General features: G+C 42.3%; 1 protein-coding gene across 3 annotated transcripts in view; it reads right to left on the bottom strand.

Moving 5' to 3' along the window:
- Window positions 1–15,628, bottom strand: part of LOC122563496 (sodium/potassium-transporting ATPase subunit beta-1-interacting protein 1) — a 591,744-nt gene that overhangs the window by 178,154 nt on the left and 397,962 nt on the right. For 2 of the 3 annotated variants that reach the window (XM_087976711.1, XM_043717290.2), the window contains exon 3: window positions 936–1,016. The exons of the other annotated variant lie outside the window; for it this stretch is intronic. In XM_087976711.1, the coding sequence (XP_087832837.1) occupies window positions 936–1,016 (81 nt within the window). The remainder of the gene's footprint in view (window positions 1–935; window positions 1,017–15,628) is intronic. 3 annotated transcript variants of the gene reach the window in all.

Raw genomic sequence — 15,628 nt, 5'->3', positions numbered from 1 at the left:
CTGTTCGCCTTCGTGCTGTGTGACATATAAAGGCTGCGAAGGTGTGATCGCTTCCACACTTACAAACATGATATCAAAATCTGGCACCTTGGCAACTTCTGGCTTATTATTCTATGACATTATTACTTGACCATTGTCAAGGCCTGGACAATTCTTAACGTCTTTCAGATCAACACTGACAATGTTGCACAGTTCTCATCCATACTTTCTAACCTCGCTTGTTGCAAACTTTTCTAAACCACTGACCTGCTAACTCAACTTGAGCCCAGCAGAACTTAAGTTAGACATTTTGTTGAACCCTGAACTGGCTTCTCCACCCTCACCTCTTCTGTTGGCCAGCCTGTTACCTTCCATCTTTATTTCCCCCATTCCTTGCATGAAGGCCCGATCAGCAAGGCTGTGATTTATTGCACATCTCTCTCTTGTTGCCTTTGAGAAGGTGGTGGTGAATGTGTGGTTGGTGAAGGTGCTCCTGTAGTCCTGTCAGGTTGAGAATTCACAGACTTTGACCCAGCAACAGTATTCTCCAGGACATCACACTTCCTCACTGCCCCCAGTCCCAGTTCCTCATTCTCACATTCACCTCCACAAAAGCCAAGTTTGCGAATGGCCCCTTCTTCACAGTTAACCTCTGGCAACCTCCACCAAAGTCAATACAAAGTCCTCTACCACTGAGATATTTTGACCCATCCCCAGCCTGAAGTATGGTTCCAGAAAACTAACTTTGTCTCAAATAATTTCCTCTGTTCAAAGTAGAGAATCAAAGTTATGCAAAACTGTAAGGCTAACAGCATTTTGATGTGAATTCAAAAGCATTTCATCTCTATATTTAGAAAGCCAGACAAGAAGGAAGCTCATAAATGAGCTATGGGTTGCATCCTTTGATTAAGTACATTGTAAGAAGCATCTCTTTGGATCATAAGGAAGATAATTACCCGTGACAACTGCCCAACCTCTAGATAGAAGCAAATGATGAATGTGTTCCAGGCCACCCACAGCACCAGCCATCCTGCATACTGTATAAGACAAAGGAAACAAAAAAAACACTTTAGACATGGAAAGTTCTGTTCACAATATAACTGATTAATTTCTTTTTTTTTCTGTACAATGCAATATGTTTCTTTACATTGTTAGCTGGAACTCAGCTGGTTACACTTCCCCAGTCTTGAGTTACAAGGCTACACCAGAGACCAAATCACATGACGTGCGCTGATGCTCCCAATGACAAGACCGAGGGAGTGCTGCACAGTCAAACCCACTCCTTCAGATGAGATATTAGACTGTATATTATCCAGCTACCCTCTCAGTTACACATAAAAGATTCCATGTCACAGTCTGAAAGAAGTAAAGGGGAGTTATCCTCAAGTGTCCTGGCCAATAGTGCCTCAACGAACCCAAAACTTCCCTGGCCATCAGATCACATAGCTATTTGTAGGGGCTTGCTATGCACACACTGGCTGCTGGGTTTCCTGTGTTATACCAGAGACTAGACTTCCAAAGTACTTTGTTGGTTCTAAATCATTTTGGATCTTATGAAGTTGTGAAAACCATTATATAATTGTACGTCATCCTTTCTTTCTACGTGTGACATGTATTTCAGGTCAATTGGAATGATGAACAGAGGAGATTACTTGATTGTTCCAACTGCTGTGAAAGGATTAGAATAGTCACAAAAGTTTCAGATGCAAGTTGACAGATATTAGCAAAGTGAGACCTGGCTGCTTATTGAGTATTGCATTTAGCACCAGGGATTACAGAAGATGAAATGATATCCCCTCTGAGACACTGCAATAGTATTGTCCCATTCCTCATGGTGAAAACATTGCACAGGCACATTCTTGTAAAATTTCAACTGGTTGATCCATTTGCTATATTCCACCTTCACAAACCTTAGCTTGTCGAAAAGCCAAACTCATATGAAATGCTGTTATTTCCAGCACCTACAGTGCTCGTTAACTTCAAATGGTTCTTATTTGAGCAATAGCTTAACTTTTTCGAAATTTCTTAAGAGGGATGTGAGCGTCATAGTATTGGCCAGCATTTGTTACCCATCTTTAATTGCCATTGAACTAGGCCATTTAAGGGGCAGTTAAGAGTTATGAAGTCATAGATTCATAGAGTTGTACAGCCCAGAGACAGACCCTTCAGTTCAACTCATTCATGAGCCAGCCACATTGTTGTGGGTCAGGAGACACAGGTAGGCCAGACCAGGTAAGGTTGGCAGATTTCTTTTCTTAAGGGACATTAGTGAATCAGATGCATTTTTATAACAATTGATGATAGTTTCAGGGTCACTATCACAGACACTAATTCTATACTCCCAGTTTATTTACTGAATTTAAACTCTACCAGGTTCCATGATCAGGGTTGAAGCCAGAGGTGCAAGGTACTCTGGGCTTTTGAATTACTGGCCCATTATTACTACGTCACCATCTCCCACCATTTCAAAATTCGCATTCTTGCTTTCAAATCCCTGATCTCTCCTCCCCCCATCTACGCAGCTTGTATTTTGAGATATCTGCTCTACTTCCAGTTGTGACCTTTGCCCTGATTTTAATCGCTCTGTCAACAACAACTGCACATTCAATAATTGCCAAGCTCTGGAATTCCCTCCCTAAATCTCCACACATCTCAATATCACTTTTCTCTCTTGAAAGACACTTTTTTAAACCCATATTTGTGATGAAGACTTTGCCCACATGTTCGAATGTGGCTGAGAATTAACTTTTGTTTGCTAACATTCTACTGAAGTGCTTGGAACGTTTACCACATTACAAGGCACTGTATAAATGAATGTCACTGTTACAAAGGGTTGAAGGAGGTTACAGAGGCAGGAACAGTTAATTCTGAGTGATCCAACAAATTATACACAGTGCATTCGAGATTTTTTGCCGAGTATATTAGAAACGTTGATTGAAAAATGCATCTTGACATCATACAGTGTGATACAAAGAGAAGGAAACTGTATAGCATGGAAACAACTTTTAACTCTGACATGGAATAGTTACAAAGCTTTTGAACCAGGTTCAGGTTGTTTCACTAGTGAAGGACTGGGGACATCTTACTGTGAAATCCAATGGATTTTTGAAGAGAGATGTGAGTTGCTGCAGCATGTTAATGTAGATATCAGACTGCTTTGTATAAATGCTGCGAATTTAGATTTGTCTCAAGTTAACCTGGAGTGTCATGACAACGTGATATAAATCCAGATTAGAATGGAAATATAGTGGTTTATGAAATATATCTTCAGGACAGTCAGTCTGTCATGAATGACCAAGCGATAATATCAATTGAGAGGGACCATACGCAGACACATTACTGTGTGCCATAAGTTAACTGCAAAATGGTATTTTGAAATGCTCTGAGTTAATTGCTGATTGAAATTCATAGGCTCAGTGGGTGACACAGTGGTTAGCAATGTTACCTCACAGTACCAGGGACCCGGGTTTCATTTCGGCCTCGGGCAACTGTCTGTGTAGAATTTGTACATTCACCCTGTACCTGTGTGGGTTTCCTTTTCTGGTTTCCTCCCACAATCAAAAGATGTGCAGGTTAGGTGGATTGGCCATAGGAAATACAGGTTATAGGGATGCTTTTTGGAGGGTTAGCATGGGCTAGATGGGCTGATGTACTGCTTCCACACATTAGGGATTCTTTTCTATTGTAAACACTCTCTTTGCAATCTTATAGGACTGAAGAAATCCCTACAATATGTATTTGAAATGCATGCATGATATTTCATAGCAGCTATTGGTCAGAGACAGCATAGTTTGCATTATTTAATAACTTATGTGGACCCAGCATTGACAGCTTCTAGTAATTTTAGACCTCCATGAGACAGGATTGACTGCTGCTGTAATTGTCACTTTACTTAATAACTTATTCATATCTAAAATGCATTTTCATTTTACTCAATAGCGGAGAATGAAATGTAGATCATGAAATAAGGCTGTTTAACTCCTGCTATTACTGCTTGATGTGCTTTACTATAACTAGCTAGTATGGTATCTTGGATTCTCCAACAGAAAGCTCAAAGCTCTTAAACTATTCAATGAAACTCAGTGGGACTGGTCAACCTCACACTGCAAAATGGCTTAATAGAGCAAAAACCTTTGGTATGCAAATTTTCAAAAATATTATCACAGTAAGAATTCACACATAAAAATGTGCATTGATTTCCTTGTATTTGAGGTGTAACTGCTTCAAAAGGTTTCTTTGACATCCACGCATCGAGAACATGTACCTTGAACTGATTTTGCAATTATATTGGTCCCGATGGATGTTTATATTGCTCTTGGCGAAAACATGCTCGCACTGAGGTTGACATTGACATATGTTAAAGTATCCAGGTATGATATTGCTCAGGCAGTCCAGGGGGAGGTGATGGCCTATTGGTCTTATCACTAGATGATAATTCCAGAGATGCAGTCAGTGCCTTGGGAAACCAGATTTGAATCCTGTCCAAGGTCAATGGTGAAATTTGAGTTCATACAAATCTGGAACTAAGATTCTAAAGATGACTATACAACAATTATCCATTTACCAGGAGATAAAAAAAATCTGACTTACTAATGCCCTCTCGGGAAGGAAATCTACCATCCTTACCTGGACTGCCTACTTATGACTCCAGACCAACAGCAATGTTTTTTTCTATTCATTCACAAGCTGAGAGCATCACTGGCTGGGCCAGCATTTATTGCCCATCTCTAACTGCCCTGACGGCAGTTAAGAGTCAACTGCTGGAGTCACACGTAGATTAGAACAAGTAAGGGTGGCAGCTTCCTTCCCTAAAGGACATTAGTGAACTAGAGGGGTTTTTCTGACAATCAGACAATCATGTTATCATTAGACTCTTAATTCTAAATATTTAATGAATTCAAACTCTACCATCTGCCATGGCAGGATTCAAACCTAGGTCCCAGAACATTATCTGGGTCTCTGAATTAACAGTCCAGTTATAATGCCACTAGGCCATCACTCCCTATTTGACTCTTAAATGCCCTTTGGGCAGTAAGGGATGGATAATAAATGCTGGCCTAGCCAGTTATACTCCATCCTGTGAATTAATTAAGAAGCGGTGGCTCAGTGGCAAGCACTGCTGCCTCACAGCACCAGGAACCCAGGCTTGATTCCAGCTCGGGTGATTGTCTGTGTGGAGTTTGCACATTCTCCCCGTGCCTGCGTGGGTATCCTCTGGGTGCTCCGGTTCCCTCCTACAATCCAAAGATGTGCAGCTTAGGTGAATTGGCTGTGCTAAATTGCCCATTGTGTTCAGGGCTGTGTAGGTTAGGTGCATTAATCAAGGGTAAGCGTAGGGAATGGGTCTGGGTGGGTTACTCTTCAGAGGGTCAATGTGGACTTGATGGGCCGAAGGGCTGTTTCCACACTGGAGGGATTCTATGTTTCGTTGAAAATCTAGCTTGTGGTTCAGAATAGTGCCAACATTTTTGAGCAATAAGCTGAAGGTGGTTGAGTGCAGCTGTAGGGATATGTTTCTGTGGAAATTTTCCTGAGTTCTTAATGGATTTAGAGATAGATTCCATTAAGAAAGCTGATCCTTGAGAAATAGTTTCAGAAAGGTTTTTCCTCTAGCTGAATGATGGAGCTTATTAATTGAAGTGCTACCAAGAATTTTCAACAGGTTTGGAATCTATAAGGCAAGGAGGAGGTAAGCTTGGCAAACTATGAACATCACTTTCTATTGGATTGTTGATTGACCAGTTTTGTATTTTCATTTTCTTAATTCACTTGTGAGATGTGAGTGTTACTGGCTGGAACAGCATTTATTGCCCATCCCTAGTTGCCCTTGAGAAGGTGGTGGTGAGCTGCCTTCTTGAACCGCAGCAGTCCATATGCTGGAGTTAGACTCACAATGTCCTTAGAGAGAAAATTGCAGGATGTTGACCCAGCGACAGTGAAAGAACAGCAATATATTTCCAAGTCAGGATGGTGAGTGGCTTGGAGGGGAACTTGCAGGTGGCAGTGGTCCTGCATATATGCTGTCCTTGTCCTTCTAGTTGGAAGTGGTGGTGGGTTTGGAAGGTGCTGTCAAAAGACCTTCAGTGAAGTTCTGTAGATAATACACATTGCTGCTACTGAGCATCAGTGGTGGAGGGAGTAGATATTTGTGGATATGGTGCTTTTGTGAAATTGCCTTCAAACAGTAATAATTCTTAACTATTGGAGAATAAGACTGTGATGCCACTTTTTAGGATCTCATCCAAATACTGCTTAAAATAATGATTAGACGGCATTGCCTTTAGTCATGGGACTTAAAACTCCCTTGCTTAATATTTGTAATACATTATAAATATATTTATAAGCAAAACCTCAGGTATTCTTGTTAAAATCGAGACACATTCCTCAGAACTGTGTTTACAATGCCATTACACAACACCTTGCCTTCATCTATCACCTTTGATGCAGTAAAATGGCTCAAGTTGCTTCACAGGAACAACATTCACTGAAAGAAAACTACACTTCATTTCATTCCAAAGATTATTAAACAAATCAACCACAGTCTCAGCCGGTCTGAAGTTAAATGTGTTTGACAATCATCAAGCAAAACAAAATACAAAAAAAAGGCAGAATAAAAAAAATCATTAAAGAGTAGAAAAAAATCCCAAAATGTTAAGAAGATGATCCATTGGCAGCATCACAGCTGCCAGTGCTACCAACTTGTCAATCAGCCCATCACAATCTCTTTACAGGAGTTGACTCTCAAACAATATCTGCAGGGATCAGTACTTGGTCATTCTAGAAACAAAGCATCAACAAGAGATACAGATTCACTTTGATCCAATCAATGAGGTGAGAAGGGAACAGAATCAGAGTACCTGGTATTTTTTTAGTAAATATTCAACTCATGATTCAATTTGGCCAAAAAGACAGACCTTAATAACTTTCTTAAAGGATTTCAAGACTAGGGGCACATTTTTAAGGTGAGAGCAGAGATTCAAAGAAAGACATAAGGGGCAAATCTTTTACACCAAGGGTGGTTTGTATGTGCAATGAACTTTCAGAGAAAGTGGTGGATGCTGGTACAATTACAACATTTAAAAGACATTTGGATAAGTACATGACTAGGAAAGGTTTGGGCCAGGAGCAGGCAGGTGGAACTAGTTTTGTTTGGGCTTATGGTCAGCATGGACTGGTTGGACCGAAGGATCTGTTTCTGTACTGTATGACTCTTTGATGAGAGGCAGAGAGGATTAGGAATGTCTGAGCTTAGAACCCAGTTGAATGAAATCAAAGCTGCCGATGTTAAGGTGAAAGAAATCAGAGATAAACAAGGAGGCAGAAGAGAAGCACATTATTTCCAATAGAGTTTTTTTCCACCATTACTTCAGGCAAGTATTTAGATGGCCAGATAACAGATGTGGATAAAGAAACTAAGTTAATATTTCAGGTCAATGAGATTTTTCCCAGAATGGTCATTGACTCAAAACATTAACTCAGTTTCTCACTCTATAGATGCTTCAGACGTGAATATATCTAGCAGTTACTGTACTCATTTCATATTTGAGGCCTCTGTAAGTATTCCACTTTTAAAAAATTCAGACATTTGCTGGCATACTAATGTGTGCACTTTACTACACAATATCAAACTGTCTGACAACATTTAGTAAAATGTTTCCATTTCAAATTGCAGATTTTCAGGTTGCCCAATATTGATATGTAAATTAAACAATTTAAAGAACTTAATAACATTAAAACAATGTAAGAAATGAAGTGAGTCATCTTAGATGGACATTAGTATGAAATAATAATTAGTGCATGCATACCCCACTTCCTGTCTCACACATACAAAGAGATACTCTTTGTTATATTCATTGAATCCAATTTAACTATTTCACTTCATCAAACATATACTTTTTGGGCTTTGAATGTTTTGTCTTGTGGGTTAATTTCAAACTTGATTCTTGTTTCCCAGATTATTCAATTCTGTTTATACAACCATGGCAAGGCTTCCAAAAACGTTGATTGATTGATTGATCGATTGATTTGATTTATTGTCACACGTACCTAAGTATAGTGAAAAGCTTTGTTTGCGAGCAGTACAGGCAGATCTTAGTAAGCGAGGACGTACGGATGATAAAATGTAAAAATCTTGGACAGAGTCAGGCGTTACAGGTTACACTGCATATGACATGTACAAGGCAAGAGCAGCATTATTTGAAGCTGGAGAGTCCATTCATCAGTCTATTATTGACAGGGAGGAAGCTAGTCTTGAAACTGCTGGTTGACATGGTTAACTTCATGATCCTATTCTGCTATCTCTCCTCCATTACTAGTTGAGTGGGACTACTCTTGCTTGGTTCACTCTCAGCTATGTGTTCAATGTTGACCTCAGAAGGTTATAGGTTCAAGATCTGCTTTCGGGTCTGAGCATCAAATCTGGGCTGAATCTCCCCATGGACCACTGTGAGGTGACAGCTTCTCATGTGAAGTTTTAACCTGTGTTCTCCACCCTACTATCTGCCCTTTCACAGGATATAAACCACTGGAGGCTGGTTTGTACTTCCATGAGATATGAGCATCACCGATAAGGTCAGCATTTCATGCCCATCCCTAATTGCCCTTCAACTGAGAGGCTTACTCAGCCCTTTCAGAGGACTGGCCCTGGAGTCAATCACATTGTTCTGGAGTCATACACAGGCCAGAATGGGTAAGGATGGCAGATTTCCTTCTTTGGGGGATATTAAAGAACCAAAAGAACTTTTACAACAATGAATAATTGTTATTATTATTGAGAAGAGCTTTCAATTCTAAATTTCATTCAATGAATTTAGGTTCCACCAGCTGCCACAATGAATTGAATTGAATTGAATTGAATTTATTGTCATGTGTACCGAGGCACAGTGAAAAGCTTTTTATTGTGAGCAATACAGGCAGAGTTAAGTAGCATAGATAAGTAATAGACTCATAGAGTCATAGAGATGTACAGCATGGAAACAGACCCTTCGGTCCAACCCGTCCATGCCGACCAGATATCCCAACCCAATCTAGTCCCACCTGCCAGCACCCGGCCCATATCCCTCCAAATCCTTCCTATTCACATACCCATCCAAATACCTCTTAAATGTACCAGCCTCCACCACTTCCTCTGGCAGCTCATTCCAGACATGTACCACCCTCTGAGTGAAAAAGTTGCCCCTTATGTCTCTTTTATATCTTTCCCCTCTCACCCTAAACCTATGCCCTCTAGTTCTGGACTCCCCGGCCCCGGGAAAAGACTTTGCCTATTTATCCTATCCATGCCCCTCATAATTTTGTAAACCTCTATAAGGTCGCCCCTCAGCCTCCGACGCTCCAGGGAAAACAGCCCCAGCCTGTTCAGCCTCTCCCTATAGCTCAAATCCTTTAACCCTGCCAACATCCTTGTAAATCTTTTCTGAACCCTTTCAAGTTTCACATCTTTCTGATAGGAAGGAAACCAGAATTGCATACAATATTCCAACAGTGGCCTAACCAATGTCCTGTACAGCCGCAACATGACCTCCCAACTCTTGTACTTAATACTCTGACCAATAAAGGAAAGCATACCAAACGCTGCCTTCACTATCCTACCTACCTGCGACTCCAGTTTCAAGGAGTTACAAACCTGCATTCCAAGGTCTCTTTGTTCAGCAACACTCTCTCGGACCTTACCATTAAGTGTATAAGTCCTGCTAAGATTTGCTTTCCCAAAATGCAGCACCTTGCATTTATCTGAATTAAACTCCATCTGCCACTTCTCGGCCCATTGGCCCATCTGGTCCAGATCCTGTTGTAATCTGAGGTAACCTTCTTCGCTATCTACTACACCACCAATTTTGGTGTCATCTGCAAACTTACTAACTATACCTCTTATGCTCGTATCCAAATCATTTATGTAAATGACAAAAAGTAGAGGACCCAGCACAGATCCTTGTGGCACTCTGCTGGTCACAGGCCTCCAGTCTGAAAAACAACCCTTCAACACCAGGTAAACAGCAGCAAAAACAAAAGCACAGGTACAGACGAATGCTAAGAGTTTGTAAGTCCATTCAGTATCCTAACAACAGTAGGGTAGAAAGTGTTTCGAAACCGGCGTGCATGTGTGTGTTCAGAGTTCTGTACCTTCTCCCTGATGGTAGAGGTTGTAGAAACGCATTGCCAGGGTAGAATGGACCTTTGAGAATGCTGACGACCTATCCTTGACAGCGCGCCTGATAGATGGAGTCTATAGATGGGAGGTTGGCCTTTGTGATTGTCCGGGTCGAGTTCACCACTCTCTGTAACTGTCTCCGATCTTGAATGGTACAGTTGCCATACCAGGTAGTGATACATAGAGACAGAATGCTCTTGATGGTGCACCTATAAAAGTTGGCAAGAGTATTCACCATCGTGCCAAATTTCCTCAGCTGCCTGAGGAAGAAGAGACATTGTTGGGCCTTTGTAACCAGTGCATCCGCATGAAGAGTCCAAGAAATCTTGCTGTGGAAGACCACTCCCAGGAGCTTGACACTCTCCACTCATTACACCTCAGTGCTGTTAATGTGTGGGGGGAATGAGTTACATCCTGTCGAAAGTCAATAATGAGTTTTGCCAGCATTGAGAGCTAGGTTGTTCTCAGTGCATCATTTTTCCACCTCCTGTCTGTAGTTTGGGGTTTGAACATCTACTTGGGCTCTGGATTACTAATCCAGTGTCACTATCAATACACCAGAGGAAGTGATGACCATTCGGCATTATCACTCGACTATTAACCAGAAACTCAGCCAATGTTCTTGGCACTCGGCATCAAACTCCACAACAGCAGATGGAATGTGAGATTAAGAGTCTTATGATGACCACAAAACCACTGCTGATTTTCAGGAAAAACCCATCTACTCTCAGGGAAGGAAATGTGCCATCTTCACCTGGTCTGGCCTACATGTGACTTCAGACCCACAGCAACGGGGTTGACTTTCAAGTGTTCTATGAAATCGCTGAGCAAGCCACTCAGTTGTATCAATCGCAACAAAGTCTCAAAGAAATGACAGTAGATGGTTCACTTGGCATCGACCTAGGCATTGGAAAAGATAATGACAGAAACAGGTATACTGACCCTGCAGAGTCCTCCTTACTAACGTCTGGGGGATTAGTGTCAAAATTGGGAGAGCTGCCTCACAGAGTACTTAAACAACACCCTGGCATAGTTATACTCATGGAATCATACCTTACAGACAATGCCCCAGACACCACCATCACCATCTCTGGGTCCTAACCCACCGACAGGACAGCCCTACCTGAGGTGGTGGCACAGTGAGATACAGTCGGGAGGAATTCAACCTGGGAGTCCTCAACATTGATTCTGGACTCCATGAGGTCTCATGCCTTCAGGTTAAACATGGGTGAGGAAACCACGTACCATCATACCTCAGCTGATGAATCAGTACTCCTACATGTTGAATAATACTTGGAGACAGCACTTGAGTGACAAGGGTACTCCGGATGGGAGATTTTAATGTCCACTACCAAGAGTGGCTTGGCAGCAGTACTACTAAGTGAGCTGGTCGGGTCCTAAAGGACATAGCTGCTGGACTGGGTCTGCAGCAGGTGGTGAGTGAAGCAACAAGAGGGAAAAACATACTTGACATCATGCTTACCAAGCTGCAGCTGCAGGTGCTTCTGTCCATGACACTATCAGTAAGAATGACCACCTCACAGTCCTTGTGGAGACAAAGACCCTACTCATATTGAGAATACTCTCCATTGTGTTGTGTGGCACTATCGCCATGCTAAATGGGACAGATTTTGAAAAGATCTAGCAACTCAAGATTGGGCATCCATGAGGTGCTGTGGGTCATCAACAGCAGCAGAACTGTACTCCAGCACAATCTGTAACCTCATGGCCCAGCATATTCCCCACTTAAACATTATCATCAAGCCAGGGGATCAATCCTGGTTCAATGGAGAGTGCAGGAGGGCATGCCAGGAGCAGCACCAGGCTCACCTGAAGATAAGGTGCCAACCTGGTGATGCCACCAAACAGGACTACATGGATGCTAAACAGCATAAGCAGCAAGTGATAGACAGAGTTAAGTGATGCCACAACCAATGAATTAAACCTAAGCTCTGCAGTCCTGCCACATCCAGTTGTGAATGGTAGTGGATGTTTAAGCAATTCACCGGAGGCAGAGGCTCCACACATATCCTCATCCTCAATGATGGATGAACCTAACACATCACGACAACAGATAAAGCTGCAGCACTCACAGCAATCTTCACACAGATGTGCTGAGGAGATGATCCCTCGCAGCTTCCTCCACTGGATCCCAGCATCACTTCAGGCAATTTGCTTTGACTTTCTGTGACGTAAAGAAATGCTGAAGACACAGGGTGACAATATTACAGTAACTGTGCTGAAGTTATGTGCTCTAGAGCTTGCAGCTCCCTTAGCCAAGCTGTTCCAGTATAGCAATTGCTTAGGTATGTCCTGTACTCAAAAAAAACAGGACAAATCCAACCCGTCCAATTACCGCTCCATCAGTCTACTATCGATCATCAGTGAAGTGATGGAAGGTGTCACCAACAGTGTTGTTAAGCAGCACCTGCTCAGCAATAACCTGCTCAGTGACCCCCAGTTTGGGTTCCACCAGGGCCACTCAGCTCCTGACCTCATTACAGCCTTGGTTCAAACATGGACAAAAGAGCTGAAATCCCGAGGGGAGTTAAGAGCCCTTGACATCAAGGCTGCATTTGATCAAGAGACATCAAGAGGCATCAAGAGACCTGAACAAAATTGAAATGAATGGGTATCAGGGGCAAACTCTACAATGGGTCATGTTATATCTGGCATGTTTGAATATGTTTATGGATGTTGGAGGTCAGCTTCAAGACATTTCTGCAGAATATTCATAGGGTAGTGTCCGAGACCTAACCATCTTCAGCAACTTCATTAATAACCTTCCCTCCATCATAAGGTCAGATGATTGCACAATGTTCAGCACCATTCCCAAATCCTCAGATACTGAATCAGTCTATGTGCAAATGCAACAAGATATGGACAATATTCAGGCTTGGCCTGACAAGTGGCAAGTAATAATCATGCCACACAAATTCCAGGCAATGACCATCTCCAATAACATCTATAATCGATAAAATTTAGCCACCATATCTTGAGATTCAAAGGTGTTACCATCACTGAATTGTCCACTATCAACATCCTGGGCGTTCCCACTAACCAGGAGTTGAATCGGATTTGCCACATAAACAAAGTGACTACAAGAAAAGGTCAGAAGCTCGGAATTCTGCTGCGACTAACTCACCTTCTGCCTCTCCAAAGACTGTCCACCATGTTCAAGGCATAAATCAGGAGTATGTTGAAATGCTCCCCACTTGCCTGGATGAGTGCAGCTCCAACAATACTCAAGAAACTTGACACCATCCAGGACAAAGCAACCCACTTCATTGGCACCGCATCCACAAACATCCAGTCCCTCCACCACCAATGGTCAGTAGCAGCAGTACGTACCATCTACAAGATGCACTGCAGAAATTCACCAAAGATCCTGAGACAGCACCTTCCAAACCCATGACCATTTGAATCTAGAAGAACAAGGGCAGCCGACACTTGGGAACACCACCCCCCTCCAAGGGACTCACCATCCTGACTTGGAAATATGTCAACTTTGCTTCATTGCCGCTGGTTCAAAATCCTGGAATGCCCTCCCTAAGGACATTGTGGGTCGACCTACAGCACATGGACTGCAGCAGTTCAAGAAGGCAGCTTACCCCCACCTCCTCAAGGGGGGCAACTAGGGACAGGCAATAAATTCTGTCCCAGACAGCGATGCTCCTGTCCCATGAATAAAGTTTTAAAAACCTGTCTCTGCATGATTTAAGAAAGATCAGGGGTGTTCCCCTTAGAGTCCTGAGAAATATTTATCCTATAAACATTATCTGAAAAAGTGATGATGTGTTTATTATCAGATTGCTATTGGTGGAAACATACTGTCCACAATTTCATCAAAGTAAGGACTGCAGTTCAACAGAACTTCATTGGAGTAAAAGACTTTGGGATATCCTGGAGACATGAAAGGCATCATGCAAGTAAAGGTGTGTTCTATATTTTTGAAATAGTAACCCACATTCAATAGTTTTGCAATAGAGACAACCTTGACACACAAGGTAATCGTTTGGAAATAATAATATGTTCAGCTCCAATTCAAGGATTTAGCAGCTTCCTAAATCAGTTCAGGGCCTTGTTTTCAGCCACTCCCCTGACAATCTGTTTGAGTTGTTTGTGAATCCCTGTGTAAAGAAATACTTCCTGTGACTGAGCACAGTTCAACATAACTGATCTTAGCTGGATAAGAGAGAATAAACACGGCAGTAATACAATCAACATGTTCTTGTAGGGGAAAAACAATATTGTCTTAGTGACTGAAGAATTTCAACACTTAACATGTAACTATCCAAAATGCCTGAAAACAAAGTCATAGACTGAACAAAGAGGAGTAAGCGGAGTTCTTTCTAAAGGATTTACATGCACACATTTTGATAGTTGATCTTTTCCTCTATCTGAGGGTATGGAGGGATTGTTTTATGAGAAAAGTGTAGTGGTTGGAACTAACTGGATCTTGCTGATTAGGAAATCCTTGATTGGGGTTGTTAACCTTGGCCAATCAGGAAAGCCTTGGCTGACCAATACAACCAGGAGAAGAGCCCGGGTGTCCTTGGAGAAGGAGCACACGGTGTCGACCAACACCCTGGAGTTGTTCAGGGAGAGGTGGGCGCCGCAGGGAGTGGAGTGCATCATTTCTCCCTCCAATTCTATTTTGATTTAGTCCCTACCCTCCCCTTCACTGTTTTGATCACACAGCACTGCCCTTTGATGTGAAGGGCAGTGTTTGTCACTGGCCACCCGGGTGTTTTCCTATCTTCCTGGTGGTGGAAATTGAATAAAGATTGGTGCACTTTGTGTCTTTCACTGTGTCTCACAGCTGCACACACACACCATGGGTGCTGGGGAAAAAAAAGATAAAGAAAAAAAAAAAGAATTAAAAAAAGGGAAGTGTCACTGCCCTTTGATGTGAAGGGCAGTGCTTGTCACTGGCCACTCGGGTGTTTTCCTATCTTCCTGGTGGTGGAAATTTAAAAAAAAAGAAAAAAAAAAGTAAAAAAAAACAACCAGGAGAAGAGCCCGGGTGTCCTTGGAGAAGGAGCACACGGTGTCGACCAACACCCTGGAGTTGTTCAGGGAGAGGTGGGCGCCGCAGGGAGTGGAGTGCATTATTTCTCCCTCCAACTCTAGTTTGATTTAGTCCCTACCCTCCCCTTCACTGTTTTGATCACACAGCACTGTCCCTTGATGTGAAGGGCAGTGTTTGTCACTGGCCACCCAGGTGTTTTCCTATCTTCCTGGTGGTGGAAATTGAATAAAGATTGGTGCACTTTGTGTCTTTCACTGTGTCTCACACCTGCACACACACACACCATGGGTTCTGGGGATAAAATAAGCACTACCGCACTTAGGTGGTAGTGTGGGGGTTAAAATTAAAAAAAAAGAAAAAAATAAACAGGAGATCCATCACTGTAAAAAAAAAAAGAAAAAAAAATACAACCAGGAGAAGAGCCCGGGTGTCCTTGGAGAAGGAGCACACGGTGTCGACCAATACCC

The sequence above is a fragment of the Chiloscyllium plagiosum genome, unplaced genomic scaffold (genome assembly GCF_037043375.1).
Source record: "Chiloscyllium plagiosum isolate Xiang-an unplaced genomic scaffold, Cpla_swu_hap1 HiC_scaffold_30, whole genome shotgun sequence".
NCBI lineage: Eukaryota > Metazoa > Chordata > Chondrichthyes > Orectolobiformes > Hemiscylliidae > Chiloscyllium > Chiloscyllium plagiosum.
The sequence above is the reverse complement of the archived record's forward strand: the minus strand, read 5'-3'. Positions and strand labels throughout refer to the sequence as shown.